This window comes from Lynx rufus, unplaced genomic scaffold (assembly GCF_022079265.1).
Source record: "Lynx rufus isolate CCGP_SWC_20201006 ecotype Redwood Valley unplaced genomic scaffold, mLynRuf1.p SCAF_18, whole genome shotgun sequence".
Classification (NCBI taxonomy): Eukaryota; Metazoa; Chordata; class Mammalia; order Carnivora; family Felidae; genus Lynx; species Lynx rufus.
In genome coordinates, this window is record NW_025814832.1 from 26373500 (window position 1) to 26400966 (window position 27467).

Sequence of the window (27467 nt, forward strand, 5' to 3'; positions counted from 1 at the left end):
AATTAAATCAGAATCCCTGGGCTTCACTCTCTGCTTAAGTCTTCGCAGACGATTCCAATCGCTGAAGTTGCAAACCCTGCTTTGAGGAGGCAGGCGGAATTTTCGCGACCTTCCCAAGATGGCGGCTACCCGGCCGCTTCCGCCTTTACGTGCGCCGTTAGGGGGCGGGCTTTCCGATAGCGCGTGCGTGTAGTGTCTTTTCGCCCCCTGCTCCCTCCTCCTCTTTCCCCCGCCTCCATTTTGTTCGCGGACGCTGGGGACGGTGGGAGCAGATCCATTTCCGGGTTGGCAAAAGGGGCGGCGGCGGCGAGAGAGGGAGCTTGCTGGGGAGCTAGCCGGACGGGACGAAGCCGGAGCGGAGGTGGCGGAGGATTCGCTCCCGGGGCAGCTACAGCCCGGTCGAAAGGAGGCCGAGGAGGCTGGGTATGTCGCTGAGATGACCTGCGGACTTGAGTGGGAGGGAGGGCCGGGGTGGGGGGCATTGGGGCGGGGCTTGGAGAGGACAGAGAGAGAGAGAGAGAGAGGAGGGAGGGAGACAGAGAGGACATTGGGGGAGGGGCCTGAGGGAGAGGGGGTCCTGGGGGCGGAGTCTGAGGGGTGAGTGGAACGCTGGGCTGGGTCTGAAGAGCTTGGAGCGGGGCGTGGGCAAGTAGGGAGGAGTGGTCGGGAATTGGTGTGGGACGAGCGCTGACTGAAAATGGGAAGGAAGGTTACTGAGAGACAGGAAATAAGGAATCCTGAAGGGTTGGGTAAGGTAAGTAAGACGGCAGCTGGGAGTGAGGAACAAGTAACCGTGCGCCTAAAGGGAGATGGGGAGGGCGGACTTGTTGTGAACAGGTAATTAACAGGATGCTGAGTGAGGAGGCCACTGTGACATTTTAGGGATTGAGTTGAGTGACAACCAATGGTTTAGGATGATTCGGGAAACTGCTTACGCTAGAGGGTATCTTGAGAGCGTTGGTGGAGAAAGAATCAGAGTTGAGATAAAGGTATGAGAAGTACTGAGTTGCGCATGGGAGCAACCTAGAGTTGAGGGTTCAGATTGGAGTGGTGTGAAGCAAGGGAAGATGAAAATCTTAAAGTGTTAGACGTGGGCGGCGTGTGGTGGTAAGTTACTGATCAGGAAGGAAAATTACTAAGAGAGAACGCACGGCTGAGGAGCTGGAAGAAGCTGGCCTGTACTGGAGTTTGTATTTTCAAAGGGATTTGAATAATCTGTTACTGCTTTGGGCTCCCCCAGGATCCACCTCCTTTTTCATGGTGCTGTTTTTACTCATTGTTTTCTGAATGATTTACGGAATGTTTTGGTGGCTTTTGTCTCCTCCTACAAACCAAAAGAGAACCTTGGGGAATAAGGACTGTTCTAGCATACCTATGGATTTACTAAGTAACTTTGAGGCAAGTCATTAAACTGTCCTTTTTTCCCTCCCTTTGAAAGACAGGTTTGGTTCTTCTCTGCTTCTGAAAGATTGTGTTAACTAAGTGGGACTCTTTTTTTTAAGTTTATTTATTTATTTTGAGGGGGAGGAGGGGCAGAGAGAGGGAGAGAGAATCCCAGGCAGGCTCCTCGCTGTCAGCACAGAGCCCAACACAGGGCTCGAAGTCACAAACTGTGAGATCATGACCTGAGCCAAAATCAAGGATCAGATGCTTAACCCATTGAGCCACCAGGTGCCCCTAAATGGGATCTTTAAAGTGGTTGCAAAGAAGTGATCTCTGACAACAAGATTGAGATATTGGTATTTAGAAGACCTGTTTTCTCAGTTTCTTCTCAGCCTTGCTGCGTTTGTTACGCCAGGGAATAGTTGGTTTTCCGCGTTTGTTGTGCCAGGTTTTGATTTAATACATGTTCAGTTTTTTAACTTTTTTCCGAGTCAACTTCTAGTAGCCCAGAATTTCATATTACTTGTTACATTGTATTGGCTACCATCAAGATGGAGATAGGGAAGTTAGAGCTTGGGTTGAATGAGGTTGGTTGATGAGGAATGTGAGAGAATGCAGTGTTTTATTTTACCCTTGACAAACACTGACTTTCCTCAATGAACTCTGAGAATTCGCTGAAAAATGGTACTTTATTTAGTTGAGCCTTTTGCTTTGGTCCAGGCAGTTTGGCCCCGTTGGTGGGGAGGAGTGTGCTTGTGGACAGTTTCAGCTTCTTTATTGTTAATACTTTGAAATCTTGACTATTCCATTTTTTTCTTTGGGCATAATATTCTAAACACTTTGCTCATAGGTGAACTTATTTAATTTAGCTTAGAAGAAGTGTTCCTGAAAGTCTTGGCATTTCTGAGGTCTGACTTGGATTTGCTTAAGAGGGGGCAGTTTCCAAATCTACCTCATACTTGATATCCGTAGTGTTTACTTTAGTTGGTACTGATTAGTTATGTGATGTCAGCACAAAGGTGAAATGCAGGGCAAGGTGGAAGATGTTGATAACACTGGAGTTTTCAGGTTTTATTAATGGCTTTTAAGAAAGGAAGAGAGAAGTCCTGTCCCTGTCGAAGAGACAATTTCTTGACCTCTTCTTAGATTGGGAGAGTAACCTAGTGTACTTGTGTCTGTTTTCCTATTGCTCTGAAATGATTCTGAAAGTCTTGGGCTTGTTCAGGCTGTTCTCAAGCAAACTATAGTCTTCTTACCCCAGCAAGAGCAGGAAGATCTTCAGGCTATGAAGTATATAGTACATACTTATTTGGGGGTAAAAACCAGCTTAATATTTTGCTGTTATTTCAACCACAGGGTGTCTCTTTGGTTTGTTTTTCAGAGGGTTTGGAAATAAGTTATGGGAGTTCAGAGCTCTGGGCAGGCTTTTGGTATAGCCTGCTCTTTAACATAATGATTTTCCATTCTTCCTATTCTGTCACGTTTTTCCATTGCTCTACTTGAGCCAGTCCTAGGTAGAAAATGGCAAATAACACATTCTTTCCCTGTTCTTTTTAGTCTGTGGTTGATATGTTGTCTGTGTCACAGTTTGATACCTCAAAAATGAAAGGATTTTTGACTGCTTTAAATGGAGAAGATGACAGTAGCTGAGCTGGGTTTTCTGGGCCAGAGAATGGACTCTGTCAGAGCAAAGAATAGTTGCAGAGACACAAACTGGGACCTTAAGCTGTGACTAACATTTTGGCAACATGCTTCCCTTTGCCAAATAACTTCTTTTCTTCTTGAGTGTGATTGTTGATCTCCTTCTCAAAGTAGGCTCTTGTTGCTACTGTGCTCCACACAACTCCCAAGCAGAAGTTGGCAGAGTTCCGGTTGACTGACTGTCTTTTGAGGGATATGTCCTGGATTAGAGTAGATGGGGTGTTCCTTGTCAAATTGAGGTTCATTGGCAGGTCCTGAGAGCTGCTCTGCAAGGAAATGGAGTCAGTATTCTTTACTGAATGTTCTTGCACTCCTTTATGCTTCTTCTAAATTCAAACCTGTTTCTTATTCACCTGCTGATTAAGTGCAGAATCATTGCCTCTGCCTAGCTTTCAAAGTCCAGAGCACTGAAGAGAGAGAGAGAGAGAGAGAGAGAATGTCCCACTTTTTTTTTTTTTTTGCTCCACTCTCCCTCTCAAGCCTTTTAGCCTAGGGAACCACAGGCTAAATTCATGAGTACTTCTTGGTATTATTATAGACAGGTATTAAACAAAATTTTTATTTAATGTTTACCTTTTTTTGAGAGAGAGCATGAGTGGAGAGGGGCAGGGAGAGAGGGAGACACAGAGTCTGAAGCAGGCTCTAGGCTCCAAGCTGTCAGCACAGAGCCCAATGCGGGGCTCAAACTCAAAATCCGTGAGATCATGACTGGAGCCAGTCTGACACTTAACCGACTGAGCCACCCAGGCACCCTATAAAGGGGGATTTTAAAATGGTGAGTAGAACTTTATGGAGAAGAACAATGTTGGTAGGGAAATCAGGTGATTCGTTTGCTGGTGTCTGTGTCAGTCTTAGATCTCAAGATTTTGACTTAATATGCAGAAAGAGCATTTGGGGGCAAAGAAGTTATCAAATGGGAGAGCCAGGAATTGGCTTCTTACTTGCCATGTAACATGGCAAAGTTATGACAATTTAGAATGGCTGTACTGAGTACTTCGTTCTACTTAGTAAATACCATTTTGTTTTTCAGGGGATAATTAGTTGAAGATAACTGTGTCTCTAATAGGTCTTGGGATGGATTATGAAGATCATTTCTTGCAGTCGATGGCAATGGCCCTTGTAACATTGGAGATAATCCCGAAAAAAAATCCTCTTTTTGGTGGCCCTGGATTCAGGTTCCTCTTGCCATTCTTAGTCCAGAGTATTCTGTACCTGATATGCAGGTTTGGGAAACTAACAGGTTCAGATCTAAAGGTTTTGACTCTGTTCCAGGGCTTTGATTGTGGTAACAAACAGGATTATTGGAGTTGTGTTTAATCTTGTCTCAGATATTTCTTTACTGAAGAATGTCTTAAAGTTTGGCACATCTGTTTATCTAAGGAATGTGTATAGATTTCCTTACCATTTTTAACTAGTTTTCAAAAAGTTATTTAGTTTTGTGAACTTTGTGGATTCAGATTAAGCTCCATTTGGATTTTAAGGCCCCTCGGTGAGAATATTTTGTTTTGGGTCAGTATTTATGATATTTCTTCCGTACAAATGTATCGACCTACTTTCTAAGCTAAAAAAAATGAATTCCCTTTTTTCTCTAATCCCTTTTTTCTGTCAGTAATCCCTTCTGACTGTGAAAACATTCTTCATGTATCTGGATCGGGACAATTAGTTGTAAAAAAGATGGAATTTTCTTCCAAAATGGTACAATCTAGGAGTGCCTGGGTGGCTCAGTTGGTTAAGTGTCCAAGTGTGGCTCAAATCATGATCTCAGAGTTGTGGGTTCAAGCCTCACATTGGGCTCTGTGCTGACAGCTCAGAGCCTGGAACCTGCTCCAGCTTCTGTGTCTCCTGTTCTGCCCCTCCCTCACTCACACTCTGTCTCTCTCTCTCAAAAATACATAAACATTAAAAAAAATAATAAAGTGGTACAATCTAGTATGGAGTAGGATGTCTGAGATTTGTGGATAAGTGAATTGTCTTTCTTTTCACTCCCCCCCCCCCCCCAGTGCTTAGCTTGCAAGCAGGATATTTGTCATCAAATCATTTAAACTTCATCACTGTCTTAGAAATGAGGATAGGACTGTCTTTAGCAAATTTTATTTATTTATAAGTTTTATTTCTGTTTTTCTTTAGTTATTTATTTTTATTAAGTTGGCTTCACACGCAGTGTGGATCCCAGTGCGGTCCTTGAACTCAGGAGGCTGAGATTAAGACCTGAGCTGAAATCAAGAGTCGGATACTTAACTGACTGAGCCACCCAGGCACCCCATTTTATTTTTTAGTAATCTCTATACCCGGCATGGGAGTTGAAATCACAACCTGAGATCAAGAGTTGCATGCTCCTCTATTTTTTTTTTTTTTTTTAATTTAAAAGTTTATTTATTTATTTTGAGAGAAAGAGACAGCATGAGCAGGGGAGGGGCAGAGAGCAAGGGAGAGAGATCGTGTGGAGCCTGCTTGGAATTCTCTCCCTCCCCCTCCCCCTCCCCCTCCCCCCTCCCCTCCCCTCCCCTGTGTGCACACACATACACTTTTTCTCTCTCTCAAACATTAAAAAAAAATACGTTTATATGGTTCAAAATTTAAAAGTTAAAAAAAGAGTGTACATTGAATAGTCTTTTATGCTTGTGTACTCGTGAGTCCAGTCTGTCTTCCCAGGGGCAACTGATGTTTTCAGTTTCTTAAGATCCTTTCCAGAGATAACATGTACATATAAAGCATATATATATTTCTTGCGTTTTCTTTTAAACAAATGTAGCACGCTGTTAGTACTATTTGCATTTTTAAAAAACTTACTTTTGCAGTCATTCCATGAAAGCAATAGAGATTTGGCACCTGCTGTGTATTGGTAGACATTTTAAATATTTCCGCCTTTATGCTATTACCAGCTATGCCCTAGTGAGTAACCATAAGCATTTGGCCCTTTGTATATGTGACTATATCTGTAGGGTAAATTATAAGTAGAATTGCCAAAGCTGATGTGTTTTTAGCCCTGTTACTCATTTATTTGTCAAGAAGTTTTGAGCTCCTACTGTGTGACTGGCTCTGTGCTTTGCCAGTGAACAAAACTGACTGAGCCCTTGCAGTCATACAGTTATGGTCTGGTGGGGAAGACATCCATTAAACAATAATTAATTACTGTTTTGCTCTAAATACTGTGGAAGCAGCTAATGGGAAGCCTAACCCAGGTTGATTGGGAAACAGGGCAGTGAGGGAATGTCCCCAAGGAATTGACTTTTAAGGCTGACACCTAAGGGATGAGGGGCAGACCAAAGACTGTGCTAGGTGGACGGAATGACATAGATGAAGATCCTGAGGAGGGGCCATGTTCTTTAACATGGCTATTTTGAAGAATTGAAGGAAGGAAGTTCCAGTGTGTCTGGAGCTTAGGGAATGAGAAGTAGAGAGGTAGGCAAGGCTTCAGGGAGTGTGAGGTCTCCAAAAAAACCAGATAAATGACAGTGAATTTTGAGCCCAGTCTTTACAGGAGAGATTTTTCTCAGTTCTTTTCACAGATATTAATTTACTAGTGTTGATGCTGAAATTGTCAATATCGTACAGAAATCTGATGCTTGTACAATGGAATATGTATTTTATAAGAACTTTTTTAAATTTTTTTTTTTTTTCAACGTTTATTTATTTTTGGGACAGAGAGAGACAGAGCATGAACGGGGGAGGGGCAGAGAGAGAGGGAGACACAGAATCGGAAACAGGCTCCAGGCTCCGAGCCATCAGCCCAGAGCCCGACGCGGGGCTCGAACTCACGGACCGCGAGATCGTGACCTGGCTGAAGTCGGACGCTTAACCGACTGCGCCACCCAGGCGCCCCTATAAGAACTTTTTTAGATAAAGGAGATTCTTTTAGTCTTGAGTCATTTTATTTTATTTTATTATTTATTTATTTAATTTTTTTTTTTTTTTACATTTATTTATTTTTGAGAGACAGAGTCAGTGAGAGCACAAGTGGGGGAGGTGTAGAGAGAGAAGGAAACACAGAATCCGAAGCAGGCTCCAGACTCCGAGCAAGCATTCAGCACAGAGCCCGACGTGGGGCTCAAACCCACGAACTGCGAGATCATGACCTGAGTTGAAGTCGGTCACCTAACCAACGGAGCCACCCAGGTGCCCTGTTATTACTTATTTTTTTAATGTTTGTTTATTTTTGAGAGAGAGACAGTGTGTGAGCTAGAGAGGGGCAGAGAGCCAGAGACACAGAATTGGAAGCAGGCTCCAGGCTCTGAGCTGTCAGCACACAGCGTGATGCAGGGCTCCAACTCATGAACTGTGAGATCATGACCTGAGTCGAAGTCAGATGCTCAACCGACTGAGCCACCCACACGCCCCAGTCTTGAGTCTTGATTTTTAGGTCTGGCAAATTAAACTTGCATGGCTGGATTAGTTCTTAAAATTTTAGGATCTTGGAAATTGGTTTGGAGGTTAGTAATAATTGGGGAACCATTCTGAGATTATGGGGGATGGTGAATTTGGCCATACCACCCTGAACACACCCAATCTTGTCAGATTATGGGGATGATGAGATGGGTGGTTTGCCAGACCTGCTGCTTAGGAACAGAAAACCTGTTTACTTCCAGAGAATATTGACTGTTTTTTGTAAGCCTCATAGGGCTAGAGGGTGAGCACAGATGTTCTCATTATGAACTGGTGAATATAATACTCTGTTTGTACCCGTCCGTCATCTAGGCCATATGTCTTAATACAACACATAACTCTTATTGGACGTGAAAATGAATCGGTAGCCCAAGGGCCATTATAACTCTGAATATATGAAAGCATTTTTATCTGCAAGTATATTGACTTTTGTTCAGACATCACAATACTCTTGCTTAAAGCCCAGATGGTCCTGTTTGATTTAGTACCTTTTTTGTGTAATTGGATCAGCTTGCCCTGTTGTCATAACTTAAAGTAGACTCTTGGTTTAGCAGCCCAGCAGTAGTGAGCAAGGAATGAAAATGTGCAAATTTTTCTAGCATTTCAGCATGAAGCGTCTGTATATCTGATGGCTTCGGGGCATTAGAGTGAGAGAAGAGACGCCTCAACAATGAAAGTCACAGCTTTGTTATTAGATTATCTGTGGTGAGTCAGGGCCTAATATATTATCTTTGAAATGAGGCATGACACTTCTCTCCATGTGAAGTCTGGATCAGCATTTTATGGAGCATCTGTTTAAGTTTTCTTTCAGGCCTTTTCTCATGGAGACTGTCCTCATTGGATTTCCCTTACTCCTGACTCTTGTCTTTACAGGCTTTTTACTTGTATCTTTGGGATGTGTGGAATGAAGGCTGCTGGGACATGGAAGCTGAGGCCTAGTAACATGAGACACAGGTAGCCTAGCCTACAGTGAGAAGAGCCATTTTTTGTCATCTGTGGCTAGGTTACAGCCTAACCCGCTAATTAACAGTTTCCTAGAACTTGTAAAGATGTTTTGACCACAGATGTTGGGTGTTTCTAAAAAATTTTTTAATTAGTTGTGTTAAATTGAAAATAAGACCTAAAAAAGGAGCTAAGGTAATTGATTTCAAGATCTATCCCTTTGTTTTTATGCTTACCTTTGCAGTTAATTTTGGTCATGATTTCTTCTTGAGGCCTCGAGTTTCTTCACGTATTTGACCTGCGATAGAGTGAACTCTGGGATGGTGAACATTGTTAGGTCACACCCAGGCTGTGGCGGAGATTGAGGTCACATTAGGCAGCCTGCTTTCATTAGAGTTGGATCTGAGATACAGGTTCTAGAATTAAGCATATAATGGCCTTTTAATTATTTGGTTGGTTTGGGATTTTCTGCTGTTTTTAACTACATTGGCAACAGATCCAGTACGGACCTTATGGTTTGAAATTTTGGTCAGTCTGAAGTTTGATTTTGCATATACAGTGTTAGGATTTTTTGCCTTTTAGTAATTAAATGTTTGGATTTTTAAGTTGAAATAGTAAGAATACACAATTTAAATAGTCAAATAGTACTACAAGACTTATAATTAAAAGAACAGCTGCTCCATTTCTCCTTATTTGTCCTCATTTTTAGTACTTTCGGTGTTTTTTTTTTTTCCTGATGCATATTATTTCCATATTTTTACATGGTATGCCTGTACTGTCATTTCTTGGTTTTTCTAGTCTCAGATATTATCTATTGAATTTCTATGAAAGATGATTTTGTATTTTTTAAAAGATTTTTTAAATTTTTATCATAATTAAAAAAATTTTTTTAATATTTGTTTTAGAACGGGGGAAGGGGAGAGAGAGAAAGGGCAACAGAGGATCTGAAGTGGGCTCTGTGGTGATAGCAGAGAGCCCAATGCGGGCCCAAACCCATAAACCATGAGATCATGACCTGAGCAGAAGTTGGATTCCCAACCGACTGAGCCACCCAGGCACCCCTTTATATATTTTTTAAGTTTATTTACTTATTTTGAGAGAGAGAGAGAGAAAGAGCACATGAGCAGGAGAGGGGCAGAGAGAGAGGGAGAGAATCCTAAGCAGTCTCTGTGCTGTTAGCTCAGAGCCCAAGTGGGGCTCAACCTCTTGAACTGTTGAGATCATGATCTGAGCTAAAATCAAGAGTTGGTTGCTTAACTGACTGAGCCACCCAAGCACCCCAAGATTTTTTTTTTAATGTTTATTTGTGTGTGTGTGTGTGTGTGTGTGTGTGTGTGAGAGAGAGAGAGAGAGAGAGAGAGTGCACACGCGTATGTGTAGGGGAGGGGCAGAGAGGGAGGGAGACAAAGGATACAAAGCAGGCTCTGTGCTGTCAGTGCAGAGCCTGATGTGGGGCTTGAACTCGCAAATTGGGAGATCATGACCTGAGCTGAAATTGGACTCTTAACCCACTGAGCCACCCAGGTGCTCCAGATTTTTTTTTTTTCCAACGTTTATTTATTTTTGGGACAGAGAGAGACAGAGCATGAACGGGGGAGGGGCAGAGAGAGAGGGAGACACAAAATCGGAAACAGGCTCCAGGCTCTGAGCCATCAGCCCAGAGCCTGACGTGGGGCTCGAACTCACGGACCGCGAGATCGCGACCTGGCTGAAGTCGGACGCTCAACCGACTGCGCCACCCAGGCGCCCCAAGATTTTTTAAAGTGAACTCTACATCGAACATGGGGCTCAAACTTACAACCCTGAGATCAAAAGTTGCATGTTCTACCAACTGAGCCAGCCAGAAATCCCTGATTTTGCATTCTTATACTGTTATCTATCCTCAACTCTTTGTGCTACTTTCCTAATACAGTCCCATCACAGTTTTTATTAAACCAATATTTTATATGTTTTTATGTATCAGGGTTCAATCAGAGAAACAAACCATTCTTGATATTTCAAAGAGGATATTAGATGCTTGCACAACCATTGGAAGATCATGGGAACATAGGTCAGGGAAAGCCACTTTGCAGGGATTACAAACTGCTAACCATTAATAATCTTGGCTATCTTAAATACCAAAGCAGGCAGTTTGTAGAATATTGGAAACCTGCAAAACGACATGTCTGTCATTTGTTGGAGGCCACACACTTGCTCATTGCTACTAGAAAAGCAATAATGACATATACCTTTCTTACATCTTCTAGGGCTTGAGTGAATGAGTCTGTGCTGATGGAATTAATTAATTTATTTATAACATGGGGCTCAAACTCCCTACCCTGAGATCAAGAGTCGCATGCTCTTCCAACTGAGCCATGGGTCCAGTTGACCCATATGTACTGTTGGAATTTAAACCACAACTCCATTGAAAGGGCATTCTGGGAAATGTAGTTCCCAGGTTTTCAGCCTCCCTTTCCATCTTCCATGAGCCCAGAAAGTGAATACAGGTAAATGTAACCTAAAGAAGAAAAATTAACATCCAGTATAATGACTGTGTGTACTATGCTTATACAGTATTTCCTTATAGATTTTCCCTTTAAATATAATAATTACCATTCTTTTCTTTCCTTTTTTCCTTCCTTCTGCTTGATTTATTATCAATCACTAGTTCATCCCTAAACTCTGAGGAAAGTGTAAATCTCTTTTCAGTACAGTTACATTAGTGGAGCCTTGTTGAGAGGCTTTATGAAAAAGGGTTCATTGGAGGTGGTGCATTTTTTTTGAGACTTACCTGTTTCTGCCTGCACATTGGTTGGAAGTTTGGATGTAAAATGTTGTTAGAGATGGTATTTGGAAACTTTAAGCCTTGTTTTGTGGTCTTATGACTTTCAGTGGTAGACTATGAAGTTTGATGCTATTCTGATTCTGGACTTTTTGTATGGGATTTGTTTTTTCTCTGAAAGATTTTAGGATGTTGTCTTTACCCCAGGTATTCTGAAATACAGTGATACATGACTGTATACCTTGGTGTGACTATTTAAAAATTCATCATGATTGACATTCATTGGGCCTTTTCAGTCTGAAGCTTATTTCTATCTATTCTGGGAAATTTTCTTGTGTTATATATTTAAAAAAAAATTTTTTTTAACGTTTATTTATCTTTGAGATAGAGAGAGACAGAGCATGAACAGGGGAGGGGCAGAGGGAGAGGGAGACACAGAGTCCAAAACAGGCTCCAGGCTCTGAGCTGTCACGGGGCTTGAACTCACTGGCCGCGAGATCATGACCTGAGCCAAAGTCGGCCGCCCAACCAACCAAGCCACCCAGGCGCCCCTTGTATTATATTTTTGATAATGTATTCTTTGGTAGTGATTTCTGTCCTTTCTCTTTCTGGGAACCCTTATTATCCAGATGGTGAAATTCCAACACTGGTCCTCTTAATTTTTTTTTCCTCGTGAATTTGTCTGTTTTTCCCTCCTCATTCAGTTTTCAGATATTCTGAGTTTTTTCTTCTAACTCTTCTATGATATTTTTAATATTTGCTATTGGCATTTTAAATTTCCATAAGCTCTTTTTGTTCCAGAACTTTATTATCATTATTATTATTATTATTATTTAACATTTGTTCATTTTTGAGAGAGAGAGAGAGAGAGAGAGAGAGTGCAAGCAGAGGAGGGGCAGAGAGAGAGGGAGGCACAGGATCTGAAGCATGCTCCAGGCTCTGACAGAGCCTGATGTGGGGCTCGAACCCACGAACCGTGAGATCATGACCTAAGCCGAACTGACTGAGCCACCCAGGTGCCCCAGAACTTTATATATAAGTATTTTCACACATTGTCAGTAATTCTGTTTTGTTACTTTGATTCTCGTCTTTCCTGTAAGAGATTTTCTTCAAATGTCTGGTAATTTTTGGCTGTTTATTTTTAAGAATGAGGCACTAAAAAGCTCTCAGTGTGGAGCCCTGGCTCATCAAGTGGTAGGCATTACTGTAGGGTGTATTGGCAACTGGTCATTTTCCTTGGAGAGGACTCTTCCAATCTCCTGCGTAGAGAGGATGAGCCCAGCAGTAGGTGTTTTGGAACCAAATTGGGGAAGAGAGCTGAGGAACGGGGACAGGTCTCATCGCTGAGTGGAAGACTTTCACTTGATCTCCCTTTTTACAGTATGGCACCCCTGCTCCCTTGGTTCAGAGGCTTTCTGCCTGGCAGCATGGGCAAGGGAAAGAGGGTACCTCTTTCTTTTTTTTGAGAGAGAAGTCGCAAGTGAGTGAGGGGCAGAGAGAGAAGCAAGGCTCACCCGAAGCAGGGCATGAGCTCACCCCAAGCAGAGTTCAAACTCACGAATAGTGAGATCATGGCCTGAGCCCAAGTCAGATGCTTAACTAAGCTACCCAGGTGCCCAGAGGAGAATCTCTTTCCTTTATAGACTTTCAATCAGTTCTCCTGTTTTAGCCCCTCCAAGGCCCCTTTGTCCAGAGGTACCAGGTGCCTTTGGTTTCTGAGCTTTTTCTGAGATTCTGTGGTGGGAATCTACTTTCTGCTGCAAGTGTTTAACTTTTTCCTTCCTTTGAAGTTACTTGTCACTAGTGCATGTGCCTTCCAGCTTCCAAAATTTTATTGACATCCTTCTGCTGTTGCATCCTTTCCCATTTTCTTCATTTTTTTTTTTTTTTCAGGTTTAGGTCTCAAAAAAAACATCTCTTGTCGTTTTAATGGTGTTTCATGAGGGAACACTGATAAATGCATGCAACACGTTTATGTTGACCCAGGTTATTCATCAGCTTTTCCTTGCTGATTTCCGTTCAGACACAATAGTGTTGGTGTAGTTGATTATTAATACTCTTTCAGAACAATGTTTTTCAGACTTCCCTAATACCAAGTATTACTTAAGGTACTTCTTAAATATACAGATCACCAGATCTTTCTGCTGAAATATTTCTGATTTTAGTAGGTCTGGATTAGGGTCCAGGAGTGTGTGTGTGTGTGGTGGGTGGTGGGTGTGTGTTTTAAACAAATGCCCTAAGTTGTGTCTTATCTTCAGGTAAATTTGGAAACTCTGTTTTAGAAGAACCTTTTAAACAATTTATTGCTGCCAAGTCTCTAAGGCAAACTTCTCAGGCTCCACCTAGTATTGCTTTTGTATTCAGACTGTGTTTTAGTCTGTCTGGCTTTGGTCTGGATTTCTAAATTAGAATGTGTGTCCTTCATCTGATTAACTCCTCTCTTCTCTGGTTAAATGCTGGCTGATGTTAATGGCTTTGGCCTTGTGTGACTCCCATTTTTTTTTAGCTAGCACTTCTAGACCCATTGGTTCTTGGCCTGTGTGGATGAGGAGGAAATATTAGTTATGAACATTGAGCTACTCTCTGCATAATTTCGCTGTCCAAATCCAGGAATCTGTTAATTTTTTTTTTGGTGAAGTGGAAAATTGACTTAAGGTTTTGAAAATAGATGTACTAATGATCTGCCTTGGACTAATGCAGAATCATTTTTGGAGATGTTAAAGGATGTGATTTGAAGTTTGTAACTTTGATAATATGAAAGGGCACATTCTCTTCTCCTTTTTGTATTATGGATCCCTAAGGCCTAGAAAGGAAAAATGGTTGAACCATTTACTGCCAGTCTGTAACGCATCTGGAAATGAGATGTTTGCAGCTGCTCTTTGGTTGCTGTGAATTGCTTGGCAGTCAGGAACCAACTAGTACATGTCTTATAATGCAGAGGCCAAGTTTAGGATCCTAGTTCTTGGTTCTCGGAAATCTTGTGGCTGTTATTAGCTAAAATACAGCCTGAGAAAGTCATGTTGGCTCTGACGTAGAGCTGATATAAATCCTAAGATGAACAACTCCAGAGAAACAGCTCATATGTTTTGCAAGTTCCTCTGAAACAGTTTTGGTGAATGAAGCCACAAAAACAGTTCTAAATCTAAAGTGTTATTGTTTACTAGATTATTGATCTCTGGCTATGTTACAAAACACTACTTTGAACTACTACTGATTTATTGCAGTTGACTGTTTTCTATATATGTTCCCCTACCTTTCCAATACTTTAGTGTTTTCAGGTTAACAGGATTTTTCTCTTTGCTTTGAGGGGTGTAGTAGGTTCTGGTGAGGTCATTCCCTGACCTCTGTTTAGGATAATTTTCAGACATTTCATTTACCCTTGATCTTGCATTAGTTAATCTATAGCCATCTCTTTTATGGAGCCATTCTTTGCTGTTGTGGTTATTTAATTGAACACAAGAGCAGACTTCTCATTGATTTGTCATCATTTTAGATGAGAGGGCTTGGCTCCTGGGTTGCCCTGTATCTGGGAATAACCCGTGGCACCTAATACATATTACATTAAGTAGTATGTGAATAAGTACACTTCTGAGTTTATGTTTTTAGGGCTTTAAACAAATCTAAGACAAGAGGAAAGAGTCATATTAGGGGAAAAGCTGCATCATGGGATGTGTACTTCCGTTTCTTGTTAGAGAAATTATATAGACAGGATTTCCTCATACAGTTACATATCTTTCTTCTGCCTCTTTCCTTTTCTCTTTCAAGGTTGTGTACTGCGTATAACAGTGAAAAGTCATTGATGTAGAGAGTAAAAATCCAGCTTTAGTGGTAGAAATTGTAGGATTTTCAGTTTAAATATTCACAGTGTGTATGTGATTTTTTTTTTTTTTATTACTTGTTTTGGATCAATCCTATTTGCTGCATAGTTGGATTTCCATGATGGAAAATGCCTGCAGTTGGAAGAGTAATTTTTTTTCCCTTCATGGAGTAACCTTGGAGTTTTAATTAATTCTGTCTGTATGCATGATAGAAATCTGTTTCACCAGTTTTGACTGAATTGAATTTCAAGGGGAAGGTAGCACCTTTTCCATTGAGAGAAGAGGGCTGTGGATTATTTTTAAAGCCTTTTTTCAGGTTGGTGGGAGGGTGGTTAAATATCTGTGACATGAAAGTCATTCTAGTCTGTTTCCTTATGTTTTAGAGAAACCAAAATGCTTTAGTGGAAACCCTCCACTGTATTCTATCTTAGAACACATGAAGGAGTGTTCATAATTCTGTGTTGACATCAGTTCCCACATAATTATAGGAGCCTGTTGTTCGTTAGTCTCCTGGAGTGGCATGTGAATACTCTTAGGTAGCTCCTGGCACTTCTCCCATGTTGAAGTTCTTTCGTTTGGCAACTGGATGCCATTGTGTTTACTGTGGTAATGAGCTCCTACCTCACCATACTGTATTGCTTTTCAGGACAAAATTGAAGGGCAGGTGGATAGGCAGACAGATTATTATTAGGTGATTTTTAACCCTGGGAAGCTTCCAGTTAGTATCTAGGTCCCTAGCTGTGCTTAAGCCAAGAGATCAAGTACAGTCTATGGGATTAATGAGATAACCGATTGAATTTGTTTACTCTGGGCGTGAAACTATTGGTTGTTTTAAACTTCTTTAGTATAGACATGTTGGATGGAGAAGGATACTACTTTATTTATTTATTTTTTTATTTTTTTTTCAACGTTTTTTATTTATTTTTGGGACAGAGAGAGACAGAGCATGAACGGGGGAGGGGCAGAGAGAGAGGGAGACACAGAATCGGAAACAGGCTCCAGGCTCTGAGCCATCAGCCCAGAGCCCGACGCGGGGCTCGAACCCACGGACCGCGAGATCGTGACCTGGCTGAAGTCGGACGCTTAACCGACTGCGCCACCCAGGCGGCCCAGAAGGATACTACTTTAAAAAAAATTTTTTTTTTAATGTTTATTTATTGTTGAGAGAGAGAGAGAGAGACAGAGTGCGAGTGGGGGAAGGGCAGAGAGAGAGACACACAAAATCCGAAGCAGGTTCCAGGCTTTGAGCTGTCAGCACAGAGCCCGATGTGGGGCTTGAACTCACAAACCATGAGATCATGACCTGAGCTGAAGTCGGATGCTTAACCAACTGAGCCACCCAGGTGCCCTGGGATACTACTTTTAAGGGATTTGGAGAATGGCATGTAAGGCCTCAGATTTCATCCTCTACTACTCTTGTTTGTATTCTATTCTAGCTACCCTGGCTTTCTTACTAGTTCTCTGACATGACAAGCTCATTCTCATCTCAGGGACTTTTTACTTGCCATTTTAAAATTCTTTTTGGAATACTCTTTCCCTAGATGTTCATAGGAGTTGTGTGCTCATGGAGAGACTTCTTTGTGGAGAGCCGGCCCCTCTCCCTGCGACCCTGTCTAAGAGAATACTCCATCATACTCCTAGTTTCAGCCTTTCTGATTCTCTTTTTTAAATTCTTTTTATCAGTAACTGAGATATGAGATTGTATTTGTTTCCTTGTTTATCTCTTCTAGAACATAAGCCCCAAGATTGTAGAAACTTGTTCAGCCTCTAGAACTGAGTTTATCAACCTCAGCATTATTGACGTTTTGAACTAGATGATTCTTTGTTGTAGGGGACTGTCCTATGCATTATAGAATGTTTTTATCCACTAGAAGCCAGGAGCACCCTCCTAGTCACGACAGTCAAAAATGTCTGTAGACATTGCCAAATGTCTCCTGGGGGACAAAATCATTCCAGCTTAGAATCATTGTTATAGGACAGTGCTTTGGTTCCTAGTGAATGCTTAAGAAATATTTATTGAGGACGCCTGGGTGGCTCAGTTGGTTAAGTGTCCGGCTGTTGATTTTAGCTCAGGTCATGATCTCACAGTTTGTGGGTTCAAGTCCTGTGTCGGACTCTGTGCTGATGGTGCAGAGCCTGCTTGGGATTCTCTGTCTCTGTCTCTTTCTCTCTCTCTCTGCATGCATGCTCTCTCTTCTCTCTCTCAAAATAAGTAAACTTAAAAAATATTTATTGAATGGATCAAGTGATGGGTGCTTAATAAATATCATTGGGTGGTAGATGAATTCATGAATGATTGAATTTGACAAGTTAAAAAAATTTCAAACACTGAACTACACACAGTCCCGTGTTTCTTCCTTTCCTGTTTTTCATAGATATCCATTCTTTTTTCTGTTTTTGGCACAATGTCCATCCTTTACTTCTTTTTTTCCACCACTCTTGTTTGCTCTTTCAGACAGTGTTACTCTTTTTTTATTTAATTTTTTATTTTTTTTAACTTACATCCAAATTAGTTAGTATATAGTGCAACAATGATTTCAGGAGTAGATTCCTTAGTGCCCCTTACCCATTTAGTCCATCCTCCCTCTCACAACCCCTCCAGTAACCCTCAGTTTATTCTCCATATTTATGAGTCTCTTCTGTTTTGTCCCCCTCCCTGTTTTTATATTATTTTTGTTTCCCTTCCCTTATGTTCATCTGTTTTGTCTCTTATTAAAGTCCTCATATGAGTGAAGTCATATGATTTTTGTCTTTCTCTGACTGACTAATCAGACAGTGTTACTCTTAAATTTACTTTTGTTCCGTTCAACACATTACTACTGAACACTTTGTGCTGTAAAGTAATAAAAAAGAAAACTATAGAAAGATGAAGTGCTGTCTGTGCTTAAGAGCTCATTGGGTAGGGGGTATGTGCAACTCTTGATATCAGGGTTGCAGGTTTGAGCCCCATGTTAGGTATGGAGATTACTTACAGATAAAATCTTTATTTAAAAAAAAAAAAGAGCTCATTGGGTTAAATGGACATACATATATGAAATGTTCCTCTAAATTTAATTCTTAGTTTAGAGTAATGTCTACATGGGTACTAATGGGCCAACACAGGTTATTTGAGTCAGTAGTAAGTGCTTATCAGAACGGGGTGAAATTACCGATGAATTTGGAATGTAGTTTCAACAAAAATCTATCCATTCACTTTTTACTTTTTTTTTTTTTTTTTAAAGTAGGTTTCATGCCCAGTGCGGGGCCCAACATAGGGCTTGAATTCAAGACCTGAGCTGAGATCCAAGAATCAGATGCTTAACCAACTAAACCACTCAGGCACCCCTACTTTTTACTTATTTTTATTTGTTGCAGTTACCCTTGGTTTTTTGCTATTCTTTTTTGTCTAAAACCTTATTGAGAAATAATACAAAATGGAGTTGTTCATTTTGAACTTGTTTGAGGTAAATGTTTCTAGGGTGTGTTGTGTGATTATGAACATTGGATTCATCAGTGGGTTTTTAATGTCTATGCTTGGAAAGTCTTGCCACCCCACCTACCTGGGTTATTGAAGCCTTATTAGGTAATGCTGTAGTTTCTTCTGACTCAGATTAAAGTACACCAAACAAAAACTGCATTCTGCATTATGTGACTTTGTCTCAGGGCAGCTGATTTTCTATTTCTGCCAAACATTTATTGTTCCATCTCTGATACTATTAGATTTATTTTGCTTTGAACTGTTGGATCAGAAGAATTCCATTGAGGGGAATGTCTGGAACCTTTCCTCTTGAAGACAAAACTCTCTTTTCTTTAGATGATTGGGAGACAGAGTAGGCAGAGTATTGGTCTTTTAGAGAGTATCTTGAAATGTCTCTTTTATCTATCTCTCGGCTTCTTTATACTGGGGAGAGGTTTAATAGGATAGTAAAGAATTGAACATGTTTGGGGCACTGGGTGGCTCAGTCGGTTGGGTGTCTGACTTCGGCTCAGGTCATGATCTCACAGCTCATGAGTTCGAGCCCCAATGTCAGGCTCTGTGCTGACAGCTCAGAGCCTGGAGCCTGCTTCGGATTCTGTGTCTCCCTCTCTATCTTCCCCTTCCCTGCTCATGGTCTGTTTCTCTCTCTCTCAAAAAATAAATAAACATTAAAAAAAAAAAAAAGAATTGAACATGTTTTTATTTATTTATTAAAAAAAAATTTTTTTTTTAACGTTTATTTATTTTTGAGACAGAGAGAGACAGAGCATGAACGGGGGAGGGGCAGAGAGAGAGGGAGACACAGAATCTGAAACAGGCTCCAGGCTCTGAGCCATCAGCACAGAGCCCGATGCGGGGCTCGAACTCACGGACCGCGAGATCGTGACCTGAGCCGAAGTCGGCCACTTAACCGACTGAGCCACCCAGGCGCCCCGAACATGTTTTTAAGAAAGGAGAGAGGGGCTCCTGGCTGGCTCAGTAGGTAGAGCATGTGACTCTTGATCTTGGGGTCGTGAGTTTGAGCCCCACATTGGGCATAGAGAGTACTTAAAAAAACAATTTTCTTATTGACATCCCAAATTCATATTCATTTAACTGATTCTTGTAAGGCAGAAGGTAAGGCTCTTGAGACTTTGCTGAGGGAGGCAGCCTACTTTTTAAGGTCAGTATTTTTTTTTCCCTTGTGGGATTTTGTTGGGTACTTCAGTACAAAAACTGTAATTTACTAGATAATCAAAGGTGAGATGAAAGGAGAGTGCTGTTACTTAAGGTCTCTTAGAATGAAAGTACATGGCATTAAGATTTAAAATTAAAAACCTTTTTTCTTTTAAAAATAACTTGTAATTGAGACTTGAGTGTTTTTTTTTTTAATGTTTATTTTTTTTTATTTTTATTTTTTTGAGAGAGTGTGAGCAGGAGAGGGGCACAGATAGAGTGGGATAGAGGATCTGAAGCAGGCTCTGTGCTGATAGCAGCAAGCCCAATGCAGGGCTTGAACTTATGAACCGTGAGATCATGACCTGAATCAAAGTCAGATGCTCAACTGACTGAGCCACCCAGGTACCCTGAAACTTGAGTTTTATAATAATAGCAGAATGCCATTTCAATAAAGGCCCCAAATGGTAGTGGTAACTAGAATATCTCTGAGATTATTTTAAGTATATGAAAATAGCAACAACTAAATTAGATTCTTCATTTATCAAATGTGAAAAGTTGATGTCTTTTTTTTCTTTTTATATATAGAGAGAATGCATGCAGAGGGAGAGAGAATCTTAAGCAGGCTGCATGTCCAACACAGAGCCCAAGCTCAGTGCAGTGCTCAATCCCATGACCCTGGGATTGTGACCTGAGCTGAGATCAAGAGTCGGATGCTCAACTGACTGAGCCACCCAGGAGACCCTAATTTTTTTTTTTAAATAGGCTCCATGCACAGCATGGAGCCAATATGGGACTTGAACTCACAAGGCTGAGATCAAGAACTAAGCTGAGATTAAGAGTCAAACACTCAACTGACTGAACCACCCAGGCGCCCTGATAGCAACTCAGCATTTTTTTTTTTTAACATCTTATTTTTAAGTAATTACACCCAACATGGGGCTCAAACTTACAACCTGGAGATCAAGAGTCTCGTGCTCTACTGATTGAGCCAGCCAGGAGCCCCTTCGATGTCTTTGTACTCAGGAAGTTTGCTCTTACAAAATACGTATTTGGAATGAAACATTAGGAAATTGAATAGAAAACTAGGTTTTGTCTTTTGAGGAACAGAAGAGAGTGCATTGCTTTTTAAAAGTGCGTTGTTTGAATTTTATGAAGACTTATCTCTGAGTTCTGTGATAATTTTGACATCAGAAAGATTTGAAATACTGCTTTCTGAACTCGATTTATTTTTTTTTCAACATTTATTTATTTTTGGGACAGAGAGAGACAGAGCATGAACGGGGGAGGGGCAGAGAGAGAGGGAGACACAGAATCGGAAACAGGCTCCAGGCTCTGAGCCATCAGCCCAGAGCCCGACGCGGGGCTCGAACTCACGGACCGCGAGATCGTGACCTGGCTGAAGTCGGACGCTTAACCGACTGCGCCACCCAGGCGCCCCTCTGAACTCGATTTAAAAGAAACGGACTCCTGAGGATGTGAATGAAAAGCTTATTCTGTCATGGTTTTTGAGGTAGAAGGGCTTACAAAGGGAATGAGAACTTGTGTGTTGATGAACTGGAGGCAGCCTCACAACATTTCTGAAAATCAAGGACTCTGAAGAGCACAGATGGTGAGGTTTTATAGTTCTCATTTAAAAGATCAGAAAGGAAAGACTTAAAATTCTGTAGAGAACCCTCTTTTTAGGTTTAGGTTTAATCTCAGGGTTGTTAGTTTTTAAAAATTGCAATAGACAGTGCTTCTGGAAGGGCTGGAAATTGTCCTTTGTTTAAAAGTAGCTGGCCATGGAGCACCTGGGTGGCTCAGTCAGTTGAGCGCCTGACTCTTGATTTTGTCTCAGGTCATGATCCCAGGGTCTTGGGATTGAGGCCCAAGTGGAGCTTGTTTAAGATTCTCTCCCTCCCTGCCTCTCTCCCCTGCTTGCATGTGCACACTCCTACATGCTCTCTTTCTCTAATAATAATAATAATAATAATAATAATAATAAATAAAAGTAATTGGCCACTAAAACTTGTTATTCTCTTATAAAACTTTAGGACCTGTTTTGGTTCACTTGTTTTTAACTAAAAGCAGACCCTTTACTTTGGCTTAGTGATTGTTATCCATCTTAAATTAGCTTGAATAAAGCTCTTGGGGATTTTCAGGGAAAGGAATGTTGTATTAATGTAAATTTACTTAAGTTGGGCTGCTCTTGGGAAACCTAGAGAGAGCTGTTTGTATTCTGTTAATAAAATAGAAATTTGGAGTGGGTTGAATTTTCATTTGGGGAAAATACTAGAAAATTGTTAAACCAAACCAATTTCCAGCAGAAATGATTTCCGTGGCAATTAACGGAATTGCAGGAGATCAGAAGGGCTGGTGTTGAGTCCTAATTCTGCAGTTTACTCCAAAGTGATCTTGGGCAATGCCCTTACTTAGATCAGTCTTTTTCTCTAGTGTGCATGCATGCATGCAATTGTATCCACTCCTGGAGCTTTAGTGTCCTTACCTGTAAGATGGAAAGCAATGATACCCTACCATAGCATATTGTTGTATAATAAGTGTCAATAATAGGAGCATGTCACGCATGCAGTCTATGGAGGCAGAAGAAAGGTTGAAAGCCCTGGTGGTTGTCAACACTAAAATCTGTCACATGATGGTGATTTTTTTTTTTTAATGGATCTATTTTGAAGTTGGAGTTTGAATTGAGCCTATTTTAAAAGAAGGTGTCTGTAACTGTGTAATTAATATAACTGGTCTTTTCCAGTAGATTGCTTTATAGAAAAGATATGCCTTGCTAGAGAATTTCTATTTTGCCTAATAAATGATGGTCACTGTAAGGCATAAGGTTGTTCTTCTAGATCACTCCTTACTTTGTAGCATGTAGGTTGGATCACTTGTGGATATGAAAAGAATTAGAGATTTGTCTGAATCTCTTTTCCAGGTCATTCTAGGAGACCATTTCAGTCATGGCAATGGCAAAGGTAGGTAGAACTGGGAACTCAGAAAAGGCAGGAATTGAGGTGACTGGAATTAGTTGAAAATGTTTGTTTCTGAGTAGATTATTATTTTTGCCTATTGTTTACTGTTAGCTTTTAATTTTTTTTAACTTTATTTGTTTTGAGAGAGGGTGCGAGGGGGGAGTGGGGTGGGGAGAGAATCCTAAGCAGGCTCTGCGCTGTCAGCACAGAGCCCAATGAGGGGCTCTATCTCACAAACCATGAGATCGTGACCTGAGCTGAAATCAAGAGTCAGACACTTAACCGACTGAGCTATCCAGGCACCCCTGCTAGCTTTTTAAAAGAATGCTTTGGGAGGGGCGCCTGGGTGGCGCAGTCGGTTAAGCGTCCGACTTCAGCCAGGTCATGATCTCGTGGTCCGTGAGTTCGAGCCCCGCATCAGGCTCTGGGCTGATGGCTCGGAGCCTGGAGCCTGTTTCCGATTCTTTGTCTCCCTCTCTCTCTGCCCCTCCCCCGTTCATGCTTTGTCTCTCTCTGTCCCAAAAATAAATTAAAAAAAAAAAAAAACGTTGAAAAAAAAGAATGCTTTGGGGGAACTGTCAGAGTGAACCCAGAAAATTCAAACAGAAGAAAATTTTTTCATCTCTGTAATCTTTATATTAAATTTGCATTCCCCCTCCCAATTACAGGTAGATCGTGAGGATTTACTATTTTGATCAATTTTAAAAAATATTTTTGTTTTTTATATTCTAGAGAGAGCCAAGGTGGGGAGAGGGGCAGAGGAAGAGAGAGAGAATCTTGAGCAGGCTCCATGCTCAGCGCTCCATCCCACAGTCCTGGGATCATGACCCGAGCCGAGATCAAGAGTCAGACACTCAATCGACCGAGTCACCCAGCCTCCCCTATTTTAATCAGTTTTTAAAGCCCAGTATGTTAGATCCCTAGCAAAGAAAAACTAGACTTAGCTTTGAAACAGAAATGGTGTTTCCCTTGGAGAGCAGTCAACTTCTTGATTCTTGCAGTGAGTTCAGACACCATTCCCCATGGGAACCATCTAGCCAGAGTACTGTCCAGTTTTGTGATTGGAGCAAAAAGCTCTGTTGGGCATCCAACCTATAGTGGTATTACTGGGAGGGTTGGGATTTTGAAGACTTTCACAGTCATGTTTCTAATCAAATTCTAACCATCTCTAAAGATTTTTAGTTTCTTAGAACCTTTGAAATATTTGCTCTTTATTTTCATCACTGAGGAAGTGTTTAAATGGTTTTGAGAACACTGAGAGAAGTGTTTAAGTCATATCCTTTATTCACAGGGAAATTGTGATCACCCTTGTAAAGAGTTCAGAACCAACCCTCCTCAGTGGATTGTCATGCTGGTTTGATCTTTTAAACTTGGCTTGGTACACATGGTCTCTCATCTGTGCTAGGGGCTACTTGTGAGATTTCTTGGGTCATAATCTAATCACCTTGCTTTTCTGGAAGCGGTTCTTTCATGGATTAATTGGTGAAGTTGTACCTTTCTTGTCATCTGTAATTTGTACTCTCAGTGCTAATATTATTTTGGCTTTGATTTTTGGGGGAGGGAGGGTCAAGAAGTGGGATTTCCTTGGGACCAACTTTTTGGGGGAGTTTTGCTCTTGAGTTTTGGTTTCATCTTTGCCCCCTACTTTAATGTCTTAAAGTAAGACAATTCCCTGGTTTTAATCTCATTTGTAAAATGAGGATCACTTACAGACTATAATAATTGGGGGACAGCTGTATAGTTTTTTGTGTGTGATCTGAGAAGTAGCTAAATTCTCACATGGTGTTTATGCTCTGATCAGATTCCAAGGATGTGAGTATAGTAGGGGTCAGTAGACTGGCCAGTGAGTCAGATCTGGGCCGTGGTCTGTTTTTCTGTGACCTGTGAATAAATGGTTTTTGTATTTTTAAAATGTAAAAATGTAGTTTTAAAATGTAAAAATCAAGAGTGAGAAGATATGCCACAGACTGGGAGAAAATATTTGCAAAAGACACATCTGGTAAAGGACTGTATCCAAAACAGACAAAGACAAAAACTCAACAATAAGAAAACAACCTTATTAGAAACTGTGCAAAAGACCTAAACAGACACCTCACCAAAAAAGATACACAGATGGGAAGTAAGCATATGAAAAGGGGTTTAACTTCATACGTTATCAGGGAATTGAAAATTAAAACAGTGAGATAGTGCTACTACATACCTATCTAAAACACTGACAGCACCAAATGCTGGCAGGGATGTGGAGCAGCAGGAACTCTCATCCATTGCTGGTGGGAATGCAAAATGATGCAGTCACTTGGAAGACATTGGGCAGTTTGTTATCCAATGTAGCTCTTACCATATGACCTGGCAGTCACACTCAGTGGTATTTACTCAAATGAGCAAAAAATTTATGTCTACATGAAAACTTGCACAAGAATATTTATAGCAGCTATATTCATAATTGTTAAAACTTGGAAGCAGCCAAGGTGTCTTTCAGTAGGTGAATGGATAAACAAGCTGTTGCACATGAAGACAGTGGAATATTATTGAGCACTAATAAAGCTATCAAGCTATGAAAAGGCATGGAAGAAACTTAAATGCATATTACTAATAGAAAGAAGCCAGTCTGAAAAAGGCTACGTATTATATGATTCCAACTATATGACATTCTAGAAAAGACAAAACTATGGAGACAGTAAAAAAGAGCAATGGTTAGGGGAAAGGAGGGATAAATAGGCAGAGCACAGATTTTTAGGACAGTGAAACTATTCTGTATGATGCTACAGTGGTATGTAGTTGTCATTACACATTTGTCCAAACAAAATACGTCACCAAGAGTAAGCCTTAATGTAAACTATGGACTTTGGTAATGAGGTGTCCGTTGTATCAAATGTTCCACTGCAGGATGTCGATAACGGAGGCTGTGTATGTGTGTGTCAGGGGAACAGGAATATATGGGTACTCTCTGTACTGTCTGCTCAATTTTGCTGTCAACCTAAAACTGCTCTTTTTTTTAATGTTTATTTTTGAGAGAGACAGTGCAGGTGGGGGAGGGGCAGAGAGAGAGGGCGACCCAGACACAGAATCTGAAGCAGGCTCCAGGCTCTGAGCTGTCAGCCACGGAGCCCAACATGGGGCTCGAACTCATGAGCCATGAGACCATGACCTGAGCTGAAGTTGGACACTTAACTGATTGAGCCACCCAGGCGCCCCTAAAGCTAGTTTGTTTAAAAATTTTTGCCAAAATAAAGTCAAAGAATAAAATGTTACAGAGACCATATGTGGCCTATAAAGCCTAAAATATTAATATTTCTTACCTGACCTTCTACATAAAATATTTACCGAACCCTAGACTATATCACAGAAGAACTGGGAGAAGAGTTGCTTGGTTTCTCTCTGGTATCCTGTCCTGCCTGGTCCCCTAAGTCCCCCTGAGTACTCAGTGTCTCTGATGGCAGAGTTGTTCTTAAGAATTTCCATTTCATTTGCAGGTATATGAGTGACCTAAAGCTGCAAATTAAAACGGAGAGAAAGCAGTATCAACTGCGAGCAGGGCAAGGATGCCAATTCCTCCTCCCCCTCCACCGCCCCCTGGTCCTCCTCCACCTCCCACTTTTAATCAGGTATGTACTTCTTCCACCTGGCTATCTCAAAACCTTAATGGATACTTAGGGCTTCCTGGTGTAAGACATGGAGTACTCAAAGATACGTGGCATAGAAAGATGGAGAAAAAAATGCATGAAGTCTCTCCTCATTAACTGTTTCTGATTCTTGAATGGTCCTCTTAGGACTATAATGGCTTATCTTGTTTTTTTTTTTTGGCCTGGTTCAGTATAAATGGAGATTTGGACAAGTCACATCAGAACAGGAACTAGTCTTTTGCCCCAAAACTATTCTACAAAGGTGAGCACAGCATTTCTCTGGCATTGTTGAGAAAAGGGACGGCAACTCCTGGTTGTTACTTGCTACTGTTTCATCTCCTTTTCTTCCACTCCAAACCAGTTCATCCTAAGGCCAAGTCCATTAAGTCTACCACACCATCAAAAAAGAAAGGAGTTTCCGGAAAATATTAGTACGAAGACTTAAAGGTTTGATAACAGAAGGACAAAAAGCAATGTGGCTTCTGAACCGAAGAGGCAACCATGTTTACTATATGTGGATTGTGATATCTGGTGTTACATGAGAAAGAAGCAACTTGGGTGCTTTCTCTCTCTCTCTCTCTCTTTTTTTTTTTTTTTAAGATTTTTAAGTAATTTTTACACCCAACGTAGGGTAGAATTCAAAGATCAAGAGTTTCATGTTCTACCAACTGAGCCAGCCAGGCATGCCTGCTTTATCTCATTTTTGTAAAATTTTAAAGCAAAAGAAACTTGAGGGAATGAGTATCGTGTGTGTGTGTGTGTGTGTGTGTGTGTGTGTGTTTAGCAGATGAGAAATAGTGCCTGAAAGTGTCGGTGTATGTGTGTCTTAGGTATTTAACAGATGAGAGGTAGTGCCCCTAAGGAGGCAAAGTGACTTGCCTAGCTAATTTATTTTAGAACTAGGACTAGAGTTCAGGTCTGCCCACTTGTTTTTTTTCCGTAAGTTCTGGTTTTCAGACATTTTGTTTGAGGGTATGTATGAACCCTCTTTCTGGATGAAATTTTATGTGGAAGCCCAATAAGTGAAATGGAAAGCAGAGCTGCTCGGGTCATAGTGGGAATCAAGGACCCAAAGTATATCTTTGGATCTGTATAACTTCCTGGGTTAATGCTCTGCATCATGCTGTCTTAGTCATTTACTCAGTAGCCTTTTGTGTGTACTTCATGTCAGAGACTTGGCTTGGCATACAACTTAGAAAATCCAGATAATTTTACTCCATGCTTCTTTCTATGTTGCTTGACTCTTTCCCAATAAGATTTATTTATGTAATTGAAAGAGAGGGA

General features: G+C 41.0%; 1 protein-coding gene across 4 annotated transcripts in view; it reads left to right on the forward strand.

Annotated features, from left to right (window-relative positions):
- Window positions 1-240: 240 nt before the first annotated feature.
- The window catches only part of WIPF2 (WAS/WASL interacting protein family member 2), a 49942-nt gene continuing 22715 nt past the window's right edge, over window positions 241-27467 (forward strand). The window contains exons 1-3 of one of the 4 annotated variants that reach the window (XM_047081258.1): window positions 241-423; window positions 22524-22563; window positions 26034-26165. In XM_047081258.1, the coding sequence (XP_046937214.1) occupies window positions 26103-26165 (63 nt within the window). In that variant the 5' untranslated portion in view covers window positions 241-423; window positions 22524-22563; window positions 26034-26102. Of the gene's footprint in view, window positions 424-609; window positions 755-22523; window positions 22564-26033; window positions 26166-26374; window positions 26446-27467 lie in introns of those variants that run through there. The other 3 variants (XM_047081257.1, XM_047081259.1, XM_047081256.1) reach the window with 3 other exon arrangements.